The sequence below is a fragment of the Salmo trutta genome, chromosome 1 (genome assembly GCF_901001165.1).
Source record: "Salmo trutta chromosome 1, fSalTru1.1, whole genome shotgun sequence".
In the NCBI taxonomy this organism is placed as follows: Eukaryota; Metazoa; Chordata; class Actinopteri; order Salmoniformes; family Salmonidae; genus Salmo; species Salmo trutta.
In genome coordinates this window covers 7,262,527-7,283,931 of record NC_042957.1, presented here as the reverse complement: position 1 = coordinate 7,283,931, position 21,405 = coordinate 7,262,527, and the positions used below count along the sequence as shown (strand labels likewise).

General features: G+C 47.8%; 1 protein-coding gene across 1 annotated transcript; it reads right to left on the bottom strand.

The window, feature by feature from the left end:
* Nucleotides 1–1,432: 1,432 nt before the first annotated feature.
* Nucleotides 1,433–20,955, bottom strand: LOC115200899 (sodium/bile acid cotransporter-like). Its single transcript, XM_029764050.1, has 8 exons — nucleotides 20,863–20,955; nucleotides 17,108–17,336; nucleotides 16,843–16,929; nucleotides 8,567–8,679; nucleotides 4,096–4,300; nucleotides 3,568–3,752; nucleotides 3,064–3,266; nucleotides 1,433–1,598 (listed from the first exon to the last, which is right to left on the bottom strand). The coding sequence occupies exons 2-8, from the start codon at nucleotides 17,309–17,311 to the stop codon at nucleotides 1,534–1,536; spliced, it is 1,062 nt and encodes a 353-aa protein (XP_029619910.1). The 5' UTR covers nucleotides 17,312–17,336; nucleotides 20,863–20,955; the 3' UTR covers nucleotides 1,433–1,533.
* Nucleotides 20,956–21,405: the final 450 nt, after the last annotated feature.

Here is a 21,405-nt window from a genome sequence, read left to right as displayed (position 1 = left end):
TGCGTTGTACATATCTGGTGTATAATACCACCATACAACAATATTACAATGTTTGTGTGCATATGCATGTGTCTGTACCTTTGTGTGTTGCTTCAGTCCCTGCTGTTCCATAAGGTGTTTTTTATCTGTGTTTTAAATCTTCTACTGCTTGCATCAGTTACTTGATGTGGAATAGAGTTCCATGTAGTCATGGCTCTATGTCGTACTGTGCCTCCCATAGTCTGTTCTGGACTTGGGGACTGTGAAGAGACCTCTGGTGGCATGTCTTGTGGGGTATGTATGGGTGTCAGAGCTGTGTGCTAGTAGTTTAAACAGACAACTTCTAGCCTTGACTTTCATTCTGATACCCTATCTACAGTCTTTCACCTTTTAATGTGTATAGTGTTACTAGGTGTTGTCCCAATGAATTTCTGTAACCACTCCCTCTTCAAATCAGGGTTTATTGGGAAAAGCTGTTCAAAAGAGGATAATGCATATCCATGCAGCCAAATTGTGTCAAGTTTTTAATCTTTGTTTCCACTGAACATGCAATTCAAATAAAGGCATTTTAATTATATGAAGACTACCTTGGATCTCATTTTTGAAGACTGCTCAGTGCATTCAACTTGTCAACACTTACAAAAACAAGTAGTGATGAATGCTTTTAGTTAAGGTAATATCTAGGACTTATTCCTTGCCACCCATTCCGAAACTAACTGCAGCTCTTTGTTAATTGTTAGTCATTTCAGTTACTGTAGTAGCTGACGTGTATAGTGTTGAGTTATTTGCATACATAAACACACTGGCTTTACTCAAAACTAGTGGCATGTCGTTAGTAAAGATTTTAAAAAGTAAGGGGCCTAGACAGCTGCCCTGGGGAATTCCTGATTTTACCTGGATTATGTTGGAGAAACTTCCATTGAAGAACACCCTCTGTTTTCTGTTAGACAGGTAAGTCTTTATCCACATTCTTGCAGGGGGTGTAAAGCCATAACGCAAGTTTTTCCAGTAGCAGACTATGATCCATAATGTCAAAAGCCGCACTGAAGTGTAACAAAACAGCTCCTACAATCGTTTTATCATCAATTTCTCTCAGCGAATCATCAGTAATTTGTGTAAGTGCTGTGCTTGTTAAGTGTCCTTCCCTATAGGCGTGCTGAAAGTCTGTTGTCAATTTGTTTACTGTAAAATAACATTGTATCTGGCCAAAGGTTTACATAGGGTTGGTAACAGGCTGATTGGTCGGCTATTTGAGCCAGTAAAGGGGGCTTTACTATTCTTAGGTAGCGGAATGACTTTTTTTTTTTACTCTCTAGTTGGCTTAAATTGAAGATATGGCAAATAGGAGTGGCAATATCGTCTGCTACTATCCTCAGTAATTTCCCATCCAGATTGTCAGACCCCGGTGGCTTGTCATTGCTGATAGACAACAATCATTTGTTCACCTCTTCCACACTCACTTTACGGAATTCAAAATTACAATGCTTGTCTTTCATCATTTGATCACTTATACTTGGATGTGCATTGTCGACGTTTGCTCTGAATTTTATCTGATCAAACGGCCACATCGCTGGGCTGACTGGCTTCCCCTAACTCCACTGCCTCGTACACCTGCTTCTCTGTGGGAGAGAGAGAGAGAAAGGAGGACACTTAGAGTTAGGGTGGAGCAGTGGTGTGAAGTACTAAGGTAAAAATACTTTGAAGTACTACTTAAGTAGTTTTTTGCGGTATCTGTACTTTAGTATTTATATTTTGTACAACTTTTACTTCACTACATTCCTAAATAAAATAATGTACTTTCTACTCCATACATTTTCCCTGACACCCAAAATTACTCGTTACATTTTGAATGATTAGCAGGACAGGAAAATGGTCCAATTCACACATTTATTAAGAGAATACGTGGTCAGGCCTCCCGGGTGGCGCAGTGGTCTAAGGCACTGCATCGCAGTGCTAGCTGTGCCACCAGAGATTCTGGGTTCGATCCCAGGCTCTGTCGCAGCCGGCTGCGACCAGGAGGCCCATGGGGCGGTGCACAATTGGCCCAGTGTCATCCGGGTTAGGGAGGGTTTGGCTGGCAGGGATAACCTTGTCTCATCGCGCACTAGCGACTCCTGTGGCGGGCCGGACGCAGTGCACGCTGACCAGGTCGCCAGGTGTACGGTGTTTCCTCCGACACATTGGTGCGGCTGGCTTCCGGGTTGGATGGGCATTGTGTCAAGAAGCAGTGCGGCTTGGTTGGGTTGTGTTTCGGAGGAGGCACGGCCCTCGACCTTTGCCTCTTCCGAGTCCGTACGGGAATTGCAGCGATGAGACAAGACTGTAACTATTACCAATTGGATACCACGAAATTGGGGAGAAAAAAAGGGTAAAATAAAAATGTTAAAAAAAGAGAACACGTGGTCATCCCTACTGCCTCTGATCTGGCAGACTCACTAAACACAAATGCATCTTTTGGAAATGATGTCTGAGTGTGGGAGTGCACCCCTGACTATCCATGCATTTTAAAAACAAGACAATGGTGCCATCTGCTTTGCTTAAAAGAAGGAATTTGAAATTATTTTACTTTTGAATATTTAAGTATATTTTAGCAGTTACATTTACTTTTAATAAATACGTATATTTAAAACCAAATACTTTTAGACTTTTACTCAAGTAGTATTTTACTGGGTTACTTTTACTTGAGTAACTTTCTATTAAGGTGTCTATACTTTTACTCAAGTATGACAATTGGGTACTTTTCCCACCACTGGGGAGGAGAGAGGCTATCGCCTGACTAAATGACAGCAACTTGGACAGCTAAGATTGAACTGACATAACTAATGTCGTTTTTCACCTGAACTAGGAGACGGCCCCGTATTCATAAAACATCTCAGAGTAAGAGTGCTCATCTAGGATCAGTTTTGCCTTTTAACAAAATAAAGAATAAGACAGGGGATACCTGATCTTAGATCAGTACTCCTTCTCTGAGACACTTTATGATTACACCAGTTTTGTCATCACAAGGGACCTGATGTCCAGGTCTCAGACTAGATGCTTTTTGTAACTGTATATCATTCAAGGACAAGGCTCAGTCAAGCCTACCTTTCTTTGGTGTTTTAAAGAACCTCTGGTGAACCCAGAAGAGAGCGATGAGCAGTAAGGCCTCTCCCACCTGGAACACTATGTAGACTATAGGGAAAAGGTAGAGGGGACCAATCACATCGGGAGGGAACGCCACCTTCAAAATGGCGGAACACAGCTGGATGTTCTGACATCCCGTCTCCATGGCGATGGTCCTCTGCCCCCTGAGGAAAGAAGGAAGGATGTCCAAATAAGGAATAATTGATTGACATTGAATTCTAACTGAAGTATATGAGTTTCTTTCCTCCAAGCATTTAGCATTGGAAATGTACTGAGCTGGAATATACTTTTACTAGAGGAATAGGAAGATACGTTGTTTTTTTTACTATAGAAAAACTTCACATGCAATCTATCAACATAATTCTAATCTTGATCTTCACCATCATTGTAATCCTCATCCTATTCTTAATATCATATTTTACCTTCAATATCATCCTCAACATCATCCTCATCACCATGACTTACGATCCGTTGAGTCTGAACAGGTATGAAAGGACGTATCCGAAAGTGTAGCCAATGAGAGGCATGAGGGCAGCAGTGGCCATTAGTTGAGGGGACAGGACGGTCAGCATCACATTCATTCTTCCTCTGGTCACGCTGGCCAATAGGCCGATCACTACCATGGATATCAACAGGAGGGACAGACCAATCTGAAGAGCAGGAGGATATTCAGCCGTGTACTGTATATTATTATCAATTTACCCTGGGCTGTCTAAAACAACCTGTATCTGTATGTTCTGAATGTTTTGAACTTTTACAATGAGACCCTTTAGCAGATTTGTGTTTTTCAACAAGATTGTAAATCTAACTGTAAACCTAACTGTACCCCAGTAGAATATATTACTCAAAAGCTAGCCTCGAAGCTAACCAGGCTTCCCTAAAACGGGAAGGCAGTTTCCCTAAAACTCCTCCAAGGAAGGTGTGACAACGACATGATTTTGGAGGTATGGAAACGCGAGACTACCCAAAAGCTGACCATTATATCGGTCATACCTTGGTAATGGTCTTGGAGTACTGCGGCCTGTAGTAGTTGATGAGGATGCCGATGCCGCAGGGGAACAGAGTCATGACCAGGGCCAGAGTGATGCCAGCGTAGGGAACAGCACTCTCCAGGTTGGAGAAGCCCTGGCAGTACAGGTAGAGGAGCAGTGGCATCATACCCAGGGCTAGGAATGTAGAGCTGGTAGTCATCACAATACTGAGAAGGAAGAGAGGGAGAAAGAGAGAGGAGGGATGGAGCGAGAGACAGAGTGGGGGGATAGAAAGGAGGAGAGGGAAGGAGGGGGGATGGATGGATGGAGAGAGAGAGAGTGAGGGGGGTAGAAAGAATTAGAGGGAGAGAGAGAGGGAGGGATGGATGGATGGAGAGAGGGAGGGGGAGATAGAGAGAGAAAGGGAAGGAGAGAGGGGGAGAGAGAGAGAGAGGAGGAGGCAAAGGGGGAGGGAGGGAGGGAGAGAGGGGGAGAGAGAGAGAGAGAGAGAGGAGGAGGCAAAGGGGGAGAGAGAGAAGGAGGGAGAGAGAGAGGGATGGATGGAGAGAGGGAGGGGGAGGCAAAGGGGGAGGGAGGGAGGGAGGGAGGGAGGGAGGGAGGGGGAGATAGAGAGAGAAAGGGAAGGAGAGAGGGGGAGAGAGAGAGAGAGAGGAGGAGGCAAAGGGGAGAGAGAGGGAGGGATAGAGGGAGGGGATAGAGAGGGAAGGAGAGAGGGAGAGAGAGAGGAGGAGGCAAAGGGGGAGAGAGAGGGAGAAAGAGAGAGAGAGGGGGGGAGATTTTTATTTGTATTTATTTCACCTTTATTTAACCACGTAGGCTAGTTGAGAACAAGTTCTCATTTGCAGCTGCGACCTGGCCAAGATAAAGCATAGTAATTCGACACATACAACAACACAGAGTTACACATGGAATAAACAAAACATACAGTCAATAATACAGTAGAACAAAAGAAAACAAAAAGTCTATATACAGTGAGCGCAACTGAGGTAAGTTAAGACAATAAATAGGCCATGGTGACGAAGTAATTACAATATAGCAATTAAACACTGGAATGGTAGATGTGCAGAAGATGAATGTGCAAGTAGAGATACTGGGGTGCAAAGGAGCAAGATAAATAAATAAATACAGTATGGGGATGAGGTAGGTAGATAGATGGGCTATTTACAGATGGGCTGTGTACAGGTGCAGTGATCTGTGAGCTGCTCTGACAGCTGGTGCTTAAAGCTAGTGAGGGAGATATGAGTCTCCAGCTTCAGAGATTTTTGCAGGGGAGGAGGGGGAGAGGGAGAGTGAATGAGGGAGAGAGAGAGAGGAGGCAGGGAGAGAGAGAAAGAGAGAGAGAGAGAGAGAAGAGGCAGGGAGAGAGAGACGGCAGGGAGAGAGAGAGAGAGAGAGAGAGAGAGAGAGAGAGAGAAGAGGCAGGGAGAGAGAGACGGCAGGGAGAGAGAGAGAGAGAGAGAGAGAGAGAGAGAGAGAGAGAGAGAGAGAGAGAGAGAGAGAGAGAGAGAGAGAGAGATAGGCATGTGTATAAACAGCAGGGTTAGTTACATATATGTGTATTTCCATTCTTCCTAACCTGGCGAACGTGCTGTTATGGTATCAGAGCTCATCGTTACACATTGACAGAACGTGGAACAACACATAGCTGTGACAGTGAAATCACAACTCTGACATTTCTCTATTGGGTCAATGCCAAGTGGCCAGTCATCTCAATAGATGGGTTAGCTGACAATGTCAGGAAAACTAAGCGCAAGTTTGAAAGGGGCAGAAGTCCATGTATTGTGATTCTGGGTGGCCAGAAACCTAGCAACAATGACATTTCAGCTCCTTGTATCTTGATACCATGTCTTGTTTTGAGGTGTTTTGAATAATGACATTTCTAATCCTAATATGGTAATACATTCGCTAGTTAGTGTAACGGCCGTTGTAGTGAATGGACCAAGGCGCAGCGGGTTGAGTGCTCATCTTTAACTTTTATTGAACACGAAACAAAAACCCGAACGACAGCTAGACAGTTTTGCAGGCTACACATACAGCAATGCAAAAATCAACTTCCCACAAAAGACAGGTGGAAAAAGGGCTACCTAAGTATGGCTCCCAATCAGCGACAACGATGTACAGCTGTCCCTGATTGAAAGCCATACCAGGCCAACACAAAGAAATACACAACATAGAATGGAACATAGAAATAGAAAATATAGAACATACAACAAAACCCCGAAACACACAAAACAAACACACCCCTGCGACGTCCTGACCAAACTACAATACCAAAAGGACCCCTTTACTGGTCAGGACGTGACAGTTAGCTAACCAACAACTGTAACAATGTATTTTCTGAGACTCATTGTGCAAATGTTGTTATGTTTTCAATAAACATTTGGAGACTAACTAAAGTAAAGCAATCTAAGCCAACCCCATCTGTTTTGTCCCATACTTCTGCAAGCGTCTGTTTTGTTGCTAAACAACCAACCCGTCTATACTGTCATTCCGGTTGTTCTGTTATCTACTTTGTCTTTTTCTGTGGATAATGTTATGCTTAAAAAAATACAGTAAGAAAAATATCTGAAATCTGAATCTATTTGATCTATAGCCTGACAGACAGCGCTCGTGTATATGTCATCTCTGCACACATAAACAAGAGACTAGTGTGAGTAAAATATTTGGCAGTTGGCATCATTAATAATTAACAGTAGGCAAGTCCTTGAGACAGTCAGAGACAGAGTGTTTTTTCAGATGATACCTACAGGGGTAGTTAGAGGAGGAATGTCTCCTCTGTATCTCTAGGCATCATGTCCTAATGGAGGTTTCCAGGTACTTTGTAAAACTGAAGGGGTTAATGACTGACCAGGTGGTTAAAAGTAGCGTGAAAGGTGTGACGCGGTATCTGATGACGTTGATTAATATCTATGATAATTATGTTGAGGTCTTGGTAGTGTCCAATAGAGGAGTTAGTGATCTGCCGGTTCAAACTAAAACATGGGATGGATGGGGTGTCTGATGGTGGAATTCATTCATATAATAGTTTTATGATCTGGGTCAGGGATCATCAACTAGATTCAGCCACAGACTATTTTTTCTTAAGCGGATGGCCAGGAGGCCGGGAACAAAAAATAAGACACCAATAAGAAGTCCAAATTTGTGAATTTTTGGTTCCAACTGCTGTGTCTTTGTGAGATGCAGAGTAGGTGAACGGATGATCTTTGCATGTGTGGTTCCCACCGTGAAGCATGGAGGAGGAGGTGTGATGGTGTGGGAGTGCTTTGCTTGTGACACTGTCAGCATGGCTACCACAGCATTCTGCAGCGATATGCCTTCCCATCTGGTTTGCACTTAGTGGGACTGTCATTTGTTTTTCAACAGAACAATGATCCAACACACCTCCAGGCTGAGTAAGGGCTATTTGACCAAGAAGGAGAGTGATGGTGTGCTGCATCCAATGACCTGGCCTCCACAATCACCCAAACTCAACCCATTTGAGATGGTTTGGGGTGAGTTGTCCGCAGAGTGAAGGAAAAGCAGCCAACAAGTGCTCAACATATGTGGGAACTCCTTCAAGACGGTTGGAAAAGCATTCCTCATGAAGCTGGTTGAGAGAATGCCAAGAGTGTGCAAAGCTGTCATCAAGGCAAAGGGTGGCTACTTCAAAGAACCTCAAATATAAAATATTTTAGATTTCTTTAACACTTTTTTGGTTACTACATGATTTCATGGGTGTTATTTTATAGTTTTGATGTCTTCACTATTATTCTACAATGAAGAAAAACCCTTGAATGAGTAGGTGTGTCCAAACTTTTGACTGGTACTGTATATACAGTATATATACTGGGGATGCATAAAACCACCCATGAGCCAAATTCGGCCCATAGGCCGCCAATTGGGGGACCTTGATCTAGGTCGATGTAAGCCAGTTCATTAAGCTGTAATAACAGGATAATTACCAAGGCATGAATGTAGGTCTGAGAACAGGGTGACTACCAAAGGTTTTCAAATGATCAATTATCCTTTTAAAATGATAAACTTGGATTAGCTAACACAACGTGCCATGGGAATACAGGAGTGATGGTTGCTGACAATAGGCCTCTGTACGCCTATGTAGATATTCCATAAAAAATCAGCCGTTTCCAGCTACAATAGTAATTTACAACATTAACAATGTCTACACTATATTTCTGATCAATTTGATGTTATTTTAATGGACACATTCTTTTGCTTTTCTTTCAAAAACAAGGACATTTCTAAGTGACCCCAAACTTTTGAATGGTAGCGTATGTAAAATGAGTTGTAGTTACCAGGAACATGTAAAATTTGGGGAACAGTCTGATGAGACCAGTCTTTAGGGTGGAGACCCAGTCAGAAACAAGATGATTTTCACCTGAATGTTAATGCCACACTGTGATAATGGGGAAATTTGGAGGAGAATAGATCAAAGTGTATAGAGGTTCATGAGAATAGTTAAGAATGTTGTCTACCTGAGGTTCACGTCTCCCTTCAGTGCCAGGGCCAGTATATTGGAGACGTTTCCCCCTGGACAGCATCCACAGATCAGCACTGCTACAGCCTCCATCGGCCCCAGCTGTAACACCTGAAGACACAGGACAGGACAGAACACACACCTGAGGCTACACTGAACAGCTTGGCATAGTCCTGTCCTGCCATTCCTGAAGGCCTGGGAACCAGACTGTAGAACGCCAAGACAGCTATGGAAACTACTAACCTGAGCTAATGACAAATATTAACCTGAGCCAATGAGAAATACTAGCCTGTGTCACATCTTCCGCCAAAGTCGGTCCCTCTCCTTGTTCGGGCGGCGTACAGCGGTCGACGTCACCGGTCTTCTAGCCATTGCCGCTCAACCTTTCATTTTCCATTTGTTTTGTCTTGTTTTCCCGCACACCTGGTTTACATTCCCTCATCAGACTAAATATATATTACCCTCTGTTTCCCCCATGTCTGTGTGTGGAATTGTTATTTGTGTAGGGTGTTACGCTATAGGCTGGCTTGCGCAAGGTTTGTTTCATACCTAGGTTTGTTTGTTTTGTTTAATCCGGTTCATGTTACCGTGGTTGTGCTTTGTGCTGCCTCACCTGTACCTTTGGGCCAGGGTGTATATTAAAGTTCTCCTGTTATCACCCATCTCTGCTCTCCTGCGCCTGACTTCCCGGCAACCAGTCACTCACCCCGTTACAGAATTCCACACCGATCTATGGAGTCAGCAGGAGCGGGTGCCCCCGTTGTGGGGGTAGAGGAGCGCGTCCGGGAGCACCCGGCGATGCTTCACCATCTTGGCGCTGTCATGGACCGCGTCGTCCAGACTATGGACCGCTGGGAGAGACAGGGAGTCCCTCCAATGCCCCCACCAGCACAACAGTGGTCTCCACTACTCGCGTCCCCTGCACCTGTTCCCAGTGGGATTCGTCTTGCCCTTCCCGGGGAGTTTGATGGGACGGCGGCACGCTGCCCTGGGTTCCTGCTGCAGCTGGACCTTTATCTGGGGACCGTCCACCCGGCTCCTTCGGGACGTGAGAGGGTGTCTGCCCTCGTCTCGTGCCTCTCGGGGAAAGCCCTGGAGTGGGCTAACGCCGTGTGGGTAGAAGGAGATGTGGCGCTGGACCACTTCGAGGACTTCACCCGTCAATTCCGGGCAGTCTTTGACCACACGCCCGAGGGTAGAGCGGTCTTTTCTTACCTGAGGCAGGGGACGAGGAGCGCCCAGGAGTTCGCCCTGGACTTCCGGACCCTGGCCGCCGGAGCAGGATGGAACGACAGGGCCCTGATCGACCACTATCGCTGCAGCTTGCGCGAGGATGTCCGTCGGGAGTTGGCCTGCAGGGACACCACCCTCACATTTGACCAGCTGGTGGACCTGTCCATCCGGCTGGATAACCTGCTGGTCACCCGCAGACGTTCAGACGCGGCTCTGTCGGCTCCATCTCCCAGCACCACCGCTCCGGTGCCTATGGAGCTGGGGGGTGCTGCACTCAGGGAGGCCGGAGGGGGGGCCATCACGTGCACCATCTGTGGCCGCAGAGGTCACACTGCTGGTCGGTGTCGGGTTGGTTCCTCTGGGGGTTGAGGCAGCAGGCAGAGCGCTCTGGCGTCATCCCAGGTGAGCTTGCACCATTCTCACCCAGAGCCCTCTGTTGCCCACCTGTTTTTGCAAACCAACTTTCCTGAGTTTTCCCCGCATAAGGCGCTCGTCGATTCAGGCGCGGCTGGGAATTTATCGACAGAGCATTCGCCCATAGTTTGGGATCCCCATTGTTCCAGTGGTTAGGCCCTTTCCAGTTCACGCGATGGACAGTCGACCATTAGGGTCCAGCTTTATCAGGGAGGCCACCACTCCTTTGGTCATAGTGACGCAGGGGGGTCACAGGGAGAGAATCAGTCTCTTCCTCATTGACTCTCCTGCGTTTCCCGTGGTGCTAGGCCTTCCCTGGTTAGCCTATCATGACCCCACTGTTTCATAGCAACGGAGGGCTCTCACGGGGTGGTCAAGAGAGTGCTAGGGGAGGTGTTTGGGGGTTTCCATTGGTGCTACTATGGTGGAAAGTCCAGACCAGGTCTCCACCGTGCGCATTCCCCCGAATATTCCGATTTGGCTCTCGCCTTCTCTATGAAGAAGGCAACTCAATTACCACCCCATCGTCGGGGGGATTGTGCGATAAACCTTCAGATAGACTCCACACTTCCCAGGAGTCACGTGTATCCCCTGTCACAGGCGGACACGGTGGCTATGGAGACATATGTCTCCGAATCTCTGTGTCAGGGGTACATTCGGTCCTCCACTTCACCCGCCTCCTCGAGTTTCTTTTTTGTGAAGGAGGGAGGTCTGCGCCCGTGTATTGACTATCAAAACCGTTGACCAGATCACTGTGAAGTACAGTTACCCACTACCTCTCATAGCCACAGCGATTGAGTCAATGCACGGGGCGCGCTTCTTCACTAAACTAGATCTCAGGAGCGCTTACAACCTGGTGCGTATCCGGGAGGGAGATGAGTGGAAGACAGTGTTCAGTACCACCTCAGGACATTATGAGTACCTCGTCATGCCGTACGGGTTGATGCATGCTCCGTCAGTCTTCCAAGCCTTTGTGGACGAGATTTTCAGGGACCTGCACGGGCAGGGTGAAGTGGTGTATATTGATGACATTCTGATATACTCCGCTGCAAGTGCCGAGCATGTGTCCTTGGTGCTCAGGGTGCTTGGTCGACTGTTGGAGCATGACCTGTATGTCAAGGCTGAGAAATGCCTGTTCTTCCAGCAGTCCGTCTCCTTCCAAGGATACCGCATTTCCACCTCAGGGGTGGAGATGGAGAGTGACCGCATTTCAGCCGTGCGTAATTGGCCGACTCCCACCACGGTAAAGAAGGTGCAGCGTTTTTTAGGGTTTGCCAATTACTCCCGGAGGTTTATCGGGGTTTTGGTCAGGTAGCGACTCCCATTACCTCACAGGGGGGCCCGATGCGTTTGCAGTGGTCGGACAGGGCGGACAGGGCATTTGGTCACCTAAGGGCTCTGTTTACCTCGGCTCCCGTGCTGGCGCATCCGGATCCCTCTTTGGCGTTCACGGTGGAGGTGGACGCGTCCGAGGCTGAGATAGGAGCCGTGCTCTCTCAGTGCTCAGGTACGCCACCGAAGCTCCGCCCCTGTGCCTTCTTCTTGAAGAAGCTCAGCCCGGCGGAGCGAAACTATGATGTGGGGGACCGGGAGCTGTTGGCTGTGGTCAAGGTGTTGAAGGCGTGGAGACATTGGCTTGAGGGGGCTCAACACCCTTTTCTCATCTGGACTGACCACCGCAACCTGGAGTACATCCAGGCAGCGAGGAGACTGGATCCTCGTCAGGCAAGGTGGGCCATGTTTTTTACCCATTTTGTGTTCACCCTTTCCTACAGACCAGGCTCCCAGAACGTGAAGGCAGACGCGTTGTCCCGGCTGTATGACACAGAGGAGCGGCCCATGGATCCCACTCCCATACTCCCAGCCTCCTGCCTGGTGGCGCCGGTAGTGTGGGAGCTGGACGCGGACATTAAGCAGGCGTTATGTGCAGAGCCCGCTCCCGTCCAGTGTCCCGCTGGGTGTCTGTACATCCCATCTGCTGTTTGTGACCAGTTGATCTATTGGGCCCACACGTCACCCTCCTCTGGTCATCCAGGCATTGGTCGGACGGTGCGCTGTCTGAGTGGGAAGTACTGGTGGCCTACCTTGGCAAAGGATGTGAGGGTTTATGTTTCCTCCTGCTCGGTGTGCGCCCAGTGTAAGGCTCCTAGGCACCTGCCCAGAGGTAAGCTACACCCCTTACCCATTCCACAACGGCCTTGGTTGCATCTGTTGGTCGATTTCCTCACCGATCTTCCTCCCTCACAGGGTAACAGCATGATTCTGGTTGTTGTAGACCGTTTTTCCAAGTCCTGCCGTCTCCTCCCTCTGCCCGGTCTCCCTACAGCCCTACAGACTGCGGAGGGCCTGTTTACACACGTCTTCTGGCACTACGGGGTGCCTGAGGATATTATGTCTGATCGGGGTCCCCAGTTCACTTCGAGGGTCTGGAGGGCGTTCATGGAATGTTTGGGGTCTCCATCAGCCTTACCTCGGGGTTTCACTCCGAGAGTAATGGGCAGGTGGAGAGAGTGAACCAGGATGTGGGTAGATTTCTGCGGTCTTATTGTCAGGACCGGCCAGGGGAGTGGGCGGCGTTCGTGCCCTGGGCCGAGATGGCTCAGAACTCGCTCCACCACTCCTCCACTAACCTCTCGCACTTCCAGTGCGTACTGGGGTACCAGACGGTTCTGGCGCCTTGGCGTCAGAGTCAGATTGAGGCTCCTGCGGTGGACGACTGGTTCAGGCGCGCGGAGGAGACCTGGGACGCCGCCCATGTTCATCTCCAGTGGGCCGTGCTGCACCAGAAGGCCAGCGCAGACCGTCAGCGCAGTGAGGCCCCGGTGTTTGCACTGGGGGACCGGATCTGGCTCTCGACCCGAAACCTGCCCCTCCGCCTGCCCTGCCGGAAGCTGGGGACGCAGTTTGTGGGGCCATTTAAAGTCCTGAGGAGACTGAACAAGGTTAGTTACCGGTTACAGCTTCCCCCCAATTACTGTATTAACCCCTCGTTCCATGTGTCTCTCCTCAGGCCTGTGGTGGCTGGCCCGCTTCAGGAGTCTGAGGTGCGGGAGGTTCCTCCGCCCCCTTCTGACATCGAGGAAGCCCCGGCGTACTCTGTTCGCTCCATACCGGATTCAAGGCGTCGGGCGAGGGGCCTTCAGTATCTCGTGGACTGGGAGGGGTACGGTCCGGAGGAGAGATCCTGGGTCCCGGTGGAGGACGTTTTGGACCCTTCTATGCTGCGGGAGTTCCACCGTCTTCGTCCGGATCGCCCTGCACCTCGCCCTCCGGGTCGTCCCCGAGGCCAGTGTCAGCGCGCTGCTGGAGCCGTGCACCGCCGAAGTCGGTTCCTCTCCTTGTTCAGGCGGCATACGGCGGTCGACGTCACCGGTCTTCTAGCCATCGCGCTCCACCTTTCATTTTCCATTTGTTTTGTCTTGTTTTCCCGCACACCTGGTTCACATTCCCTCATCAGACTAAATGTATATTACCCTCTGTTTCCCCCATGTCAGTGTGTGGAATTGTTCTTTGTGTAGGGTGTTACACTACAGGCTGGCTTGCGCTAAGTTTGTTTCATACCTAGGTTTGTTTGTTTTGCTTAATCCAGTTCATGTTACCGTGGTTGTGCTTTGTGCTGCCTCGCCTGTGCCTTTGGGCCAGGGTGTATATTAAAGTTCTCCTGTTATCACCCATCTCTGCTCTCCTGCGCCTGACTTCCCGGCAACCAGTCACTCACCCCGTTACAGCCTGAGCCAATGAGAAATACTAACCTTAGCCAATGAGAAAAACTAACCTTAGCCAATGAGAAAAACTAACCTTAGCCAATGAGAAATACTAACCTTGTCACATGCGTCGAAATGATTGGACCACGGCGCAGCGTATTGAGTGCTCATCTTCCTTTTATTATGAGAGAACACTTAAACAAAATAAACAAATGCCAAACAACAGTTCCGTAAGGACAACGACTATACGAAAAACAACCACCCACAAAACCCAAAGGAAAACAGGCTGCCTAAGTATGGCTTCCAATCAGAGACAACGAAGACACCTGCCTCTGATTGGAAACCATACTCGGCCAAACCTGGAAAACGAAACATAGAAAATGAAAACTAGAATACATTTGTAACGATCGGCGTCGGGTGATGAGGAAGCGGACCAAAACGCAGCTGGGAGCGAACACATGTTTATTCTTACAGACTAAAATACCACGGTCAAAACAGAGAATAAAACGTATCGTTACTGCTCAAAGACCAGGAGACAACAACCCACAAACATCGTGGGGGGAAAAGGAACTTAAATATGATTCCCCAATCAGAGGCAACTAGCGACAGCTGTCTCTGATTGGGAATCGACAGAACCCAACATAGAAATACGCCCCAAAGCAAGGCTATACCAAAAACATAGAAAATAAACTATAGAAATGCCACACCCTGACCAAAATAGAAGAGTTCACCTGGTCAGGGCGTGACAGTACCCCCCCTCCAACGGTGCGTACTCCCGGCGCACCAACCTAAAGTCTATTAGGGGGGGGACCCGGGTGGGCGCCTCACCCTCGGTGGAGGCTCTGGCCCCGGGCGTGTTTCTCCCCCTGCCTCCACCCTAGCCCTACCCCTCTGGCCCGGACTGGACCATGGTGGAGCGGCATGCTCAGGCTCCGGAGCGGAGCCGCCGACCGGAACAGGACTGGTCACCGGTGGACCGGACACAGGCCGTGCCGGACTGTGGACACGCGCCGTGGGCCTGGTGCGGGGAACAGGGACGGGCCGGACAGGACCGGGGACACGCACCACCAACCTGGTGCGGGGAGCAGGGACGGGCCGGACTGGCCTGGGGACACGCACCACCAACCTGGTGCGGGGAGCAGGGACGGGCCGGACTGGACTGGGGACACGCACCACCGGCTTGGTGCGGGAAGCCGGGATGGGCCGGACAGGACTGTGGACACGCACCACTAACCTGGTGCGGGGAGCAGGAATGGGCCGGACAGAACTGGGGACACGCACCACTAACCTGGTGCGGGGAGCAGGGACGGGCCGGACAGGACTGGGGACACGCACCACTAACCTGGTGCGGGGAGCAGGGACGGGCCGGACTGGACTGGGGACACGCACCACTGGCTTGGTGCGGGGAGCAGGGACGGGCCGGACTGGACTGGGGACACGCACCACTGGCTTGGTGCGGGGAGCAGGGATGGGCCGGACAGGACTGTGGACACGCACCACTAACCTGGTGGGGGGAGCAGGGACGGGCCGGACTGGACTGGGGACACGCACCACTGGCTTGGTGCGGGGAGCAGGGATGGGCCGGACAGGACTGTGGACACGCACCACTAACCTGGTGCGGGGAGCAGGGACGGGCCGGACTGGACTGGGGACGTCTGGCAGCTCGGGACAGTCTGGGCAGTCTGGCCACTCCGGCAGTTCAGCGCAGTCTGGCCACTCCGGCAGTTCAGCGCAGTCTGGCCACTCCGGCAGTTCAGCGCAGTCTGGCCACTCCGGCGACTGTTGACTGGCGGGCAGCTCCGACGACTGTTGACTGGCGGGCAGCTCCGACGACTGTTGACTGGCGGGCAGCTCTGACGACTGTTGACTGGCGGGCAGCTCCGACGACTGTTGACTGGCGGGCAGCTCCGACGACTGTTGACTGGCGGGCAGCTCTGACGACTGTTGACTGGCGGGCAGCTCTGACGACTGTTGACAGGCGGGCAGCTCTGACGACTGTTGACTGGCGAGGCTGGGTTCACGCACTTGAAGCCTGGTGCGTGGTGCTGGTACCTGATATATAGGACCATGGAGGCTTACTGGCGGTCTCGAGCTTAACCCTGGCATCGCCCTTTCTGGCTGAATGCCTACTACCCCCTGGTAACTGCGGGGCGTTGGTATAGCGCGTACTGGCCTAAAAACTCTTGGCCTCGCCATAACACCCATTACCCCAAAGCATAAGCCCTGTCCATTAACTGGCCTCCGAGAAACAGTCCGGGGATTTGGCCTGGGGCTCCAAACTTGCCCCGCAAAACTCCCCTTGTGCCCCCCCCAAAAAAATTATTGGGGAGGCCTTTCGAGTTTCCTCAACTCCTCGTTCCTCTGCTGCTTGGTCCTGGTTTGGTGGGTTGTTCTGTAACGATCGGCGTCGGGTGATGAGGAAGCGGACCAAAACGCAGCTGGGAGCGAACACATGTTTATTCTTACAGACTAAAATAACACGGTCAAAACAGAGAATAAAACGTATCGTTACTGCTCAAAGACCAGGAGACAACAACCCACAAACATTGTGGGGGGAAAAGGAACTTAAATATGATTCCCCAATCAGAGGCAACTAGCGACAGCTGTCTCTGATTGGGAATCGACAGAACCCAACATAGAAATACGCCCCAAAGCAAGGCTATACCAAAAACATAGAAAATAAACTATAGAAATGCCACACCCTGACCAAAATAGAAGAGTTCACCTGGTCAGGGCGTGACAACATTCCCTTGGAAACAAACAAACCCCAAAACACACAAAACAACCCCCCTGCCACGCCCTGACCATTCTACTATGGCAAATGACCCTTTTCACTGGTCAGGACATGACAAACCTTAGCCAATGAGAAAAACTAACCTTAGCCAATGAGAAATACTAACCTTAGCCAATGAGAAATACTAACCTTAGCCAATGAAAAGGCAGTGAGGGGCATTACTCCGAACTGGGCCACCGCTGCGATGGCTACTCCTTTAGGTTTCAGGATGTGGGTCTATAGAAATAGATTAATAACAATATTAAATGTTATGAATATAATATTTCATTTGTATACATTTCATAAACCTTAAAACTGCTTTAATCACAAAAAACATCAAAGAAAGAAGATGAAATTAACCCCCAAAAGTCTGAAACAACCAGAAACTAGATATGAACACCATCATGAGAATCACCTTGATCTTGGACACCTCCATGGTACAGCCCAGTGAAACCATGGTAATGAAGAGGACCACTATGGTGGTGAAGCTGATGATCTGGTCTATTATGGGTGGCAGGGGGGGGAAGTGGGTTGGGGTGATGTTGAACAGTAAACTGTCATTGGACGCCAGGTACTGATAAGAGAACACCCCCATGGCGGTGTCAATGGTATCTTCCATTTGTATCTTCTTCTCTGGCTGGAACCTTTGACAGAGAGAGATGTGGTGTTGATGGTATTCTCAATGAAATGATCAAATATACAGACAACAAATTCCAATGGCTATACTAAAACTCTTTAACATCATCTTTAGCTCTGGCATCTTCACCAATATTTGGAACCAAGGGCTGATCACCCCAATCCACAAAAGTGGAGACAAATTTGACCCCAATAACTACCGTGGGATATGCGTCAACAGCAACCTTGGGAAAATCCTCTGCATTATCATTAACAGCAGACTCGTACAGTTCCTCAGTAAAAACAATGTACTGAGCAAATGTCAAAATTGGCTTTTTACCAAATTACCGTACAACAGACCATGTATTCACCCTGCACACCCTAATTGACAAACAAACAAACCAAAACAAAGGCAAAGTCTTCTCATACTTTGTTGATTTCAAAAAAGCCTTCGACTCAATTTGGCATGAGGGTCTGCTATACAAATTGATGGAAAGTGGTGTTGGGGGTAAAACATACGACATTATAAAATCCATGTACACAAACAACAAGTGTGCGGTTAAAATAGGCAAAAAATAGGCATTTCTTCCCACAGGGCCGTGGGGTGAGACAGGGATGCAGCTTAAGCCACACCCTCTTCAACATATATATCAACGAATTGGCGCGGGCACTAGAAAAGTCTGCAGCACCCAGCCTCACCCTACTAGAATCTGAAGTCAAATGTCTACTGTTTGCTGATGATCTGGTGCTTCTGTCACCAACCAAGGAGGACCTACAGCAGCACCTAGATATTCTGCACAGATTCTGCCAGACCTGGGCCCTGACAGTAAATCTCAGTAAGACCAAAATAATGGTGTTCCAAAAAAAGTCTAATCGCCAGGACCACAAACACAAATTGCATCAAGACACTGTTGACCTAGAGCACACAAAAACTATACATTCCTTGGCCTAAACATCAGCACCACAGGTAACTTCCACAAAGCTGTGAAATATCTGAGAGACAAGGCAAAAAAGGGCTTTCTACGGCATCAACAGGAACATTAAATTTGACATCCCAATTGGGATCTGGCTAAAAATACTTGAATCAGTCATAGAACCCATTGCCCTTTATGGTTGTGAGGTCTGGGGTCCGCTCACCAACCAAGAATTCACAAAATGGGAAAAACACCAAATTGAGACTCTGCATGCAGAATTCTGCAAAAATATCCTCCGTGTACAACGTAAAACACCAAATAATGCATGCAGAGCAGAATTAGGCCGATACCCACTAATTATCAAAATCCAGAAAAGAGACATTCAATTCTACAACCACCTAAAAGAAAGTGATTCCCAAACCTTCCATAACAAAGCCATCACCTACAGAGAGATGAACCTGGAGAAGAGTCCCCTAAGGAAGCTGGTCCCGGGACTCTGTACACAAACATAAACAGACCCCACAGAGCCCCAGGACAGCAGCACAATTAGACCCAACCAAATCATGAGAAAACAAAAAGATAATTACTTGACACATTGGAAGGAATTAACAAAAAAACAGAGCAAACTAGAATGCTATTTGGCCCTAAACAGAGAGTACACAGTGGCAGAATACCTGACCACTGTGACTGACCCAAACTTAAGGAAAGATTTGACTATGTACAGACTCAATGAGCATAGCCTGCTATTGAGAAAGGCCGCCGTAGGCAGACATGGCTCTCAAGAGAAGACAGGCTATGTGCACACTGCCCACAAAATGAGGTGGAAACTGCGCTGCACTTCCTAACCTCCTGCCCAATGTATGACCATATTAGAGACATACATTTCCCTCAAATTACACAGATCCACAAAGAATTCGAAAACAAACCCAATTTTGATAAACTCCCATATCTACTGGGTGAAATACCACAGTATGCCATCACAGCAGCAAGATTTGTGACCTGTTGCCACAAGAAAAGGGCAACCAGTGAAGAACAAACACTATTGTAAATACAACCCATATTTATGCTTATTTATTTTCCCTTGTGTACTTTAACCATTTGTGCATTGTTACAACACTGTATATAGACATAATATGACATTTGTAATGTCTTTATTCTTTTGAAACTTCTGTATGTGTAATGTTTACTGTTCATTTTTATTGTTTATTTCACTTTTGTATATTATCTACCTCACTTGCTTTTGCAATGTTAACACATGTTTCCCATGCCATTAAAATCCCTTGAATTGAATTGAATTGAGAGAAGGGGGGGGTTCATTCTATTTGGCAAAAATCCTTCAAATTCTAGTCCTTTGGTCCTTAAAATACTATTGACTAAACCATTGCTTGCAGCATATTAGTCTAGCCTGTCTTGTAAATATAAAATGTAAGATTTACAGCAGTTAATACTCACATTCTGTATCTCACTATCTCCTAGCTAATGATCTCTGTTTTTGAATGCTGTTTGTTGCTTCTGCATGAGTTATGCAGTCAGTGTAATGTCTTGATCTTAATCTCTGTGACATTCAGAGACAGTAGTGCCTTTTGCCTTTGCTTTCCCACCTCAAAGCATTACACCCCTTTGGCTTTGATGCCAAGCTGCTCACCTCATCTCTCTCTATATCTCAGCCACATCTTCCCTTCCACTGCTGTGAGTGATGTTTCTTAGTATGCTGCCTGTAGACTGTGTTCACATACTGTTTAAACACACAATAACTACATACCACAACCCTCCTCCCTCTATTACTAGTAGTCAACAAGAATTTTCATGTAGAATTGGTATTTGAATACTATGGAAAACTTTAAAAGGGATGCACACACACACACACAACGTCTTGTGCAGGTGTGTTGAAGTGTCAAACATTATTCAACTGTTAAAGCAAGAAGATCTTCCTTTACAAGGGAGCAGCCGGTAGGAGCTGTCTTCTTTTGAATGTATAGAAACTACCATATTGTAATCCCTTAATTAAAATCAGTGCACTATATAAAGAATAGGGTGTTATTTGGGATACAGCCTAGGGCACCTGTCTCGTTGTTTGAGTCTCTTTGCAGTTCTGAACCAGTCTTCTAGTGGATTATCTAGACACATCCAACAGCATCAGACATGACACTAAACCCTGACTGCTTTCTCCTCTGAAAATGGAGTGAAACTATGAGCTGAAGTGAGAGTGTGTGTCACAACTCCCGCCGAAGTTGTTCCCTCTCCTTGTGTTCGGCGGTCGACGTCACCGACCTTCTAGCCATCGCTGATCCATTTTTCATTTTCCATTGGTTTTGTCTTGTCTTCCTTCACACCTGGTTCCAATCCCATCAATTACGTGTTGTGTATTTAACCCTCTGTTTCCCCTCATGTCCTTGTCGGAGATTGTTTATTGTAAGTGTTGTGTACGTCTGTACTGGTGTGCGTCGGGTTATATTACCCATTGATTTTTATTATTATGTTTTCCGGTGGGGTTTTTGTAATAAACTGCGCCGGTGGAAACACAGTTATTTCTCTCCTGCGTCTGACTTCTCTGCCTCCAGTTAAACACCCTTACAGTGTGAGTCAAATAATATAGCATTTTTCACAATCAACACCAATATTTAGGTACTGGCCTTCTTACCTTCTAGGTGTATGTCCCTCTTCCCTTCACACTGTCTGCGTTCGGTCGGTGTTGTCAAATGAAGTCCTTGTGTGATGTGTGTGTGTGACCTTATTGCAGCTGTATACAAGCAATGAGATCTGCCACATAAAAACCTTGAAGTGCTGTGTTATGTCAGTATGAACTACTAGGTCACCATAGACAACGTAACTATTGACTCTGTATTCATGTATAATTACTATCCAGTGTTAGGTAAGGTTTCTCACATGCTGTCTTACACACCGTAATAAACCAGAAGCAGAGAAATGACATTAATGCCTCTGAGCTGAGTGTCCATTAGCGCCATCTACTGTTTCCTTGAGGTACCCAGATTGAAGACGACAGAGATGCAAACAGTGATACATCAATATTCAACACTGGACTGCAGCTGTTTCAATCTTTTATTCAATGACACCTTGAAGATTCATTAAAACATATACAACTAGGGTTCTCGAACAAGTTTTTTTTTATTGAGTTATTTACAGGATTTGCTGTGATTTAATGTTTTTTTTTTATCTACTAAAT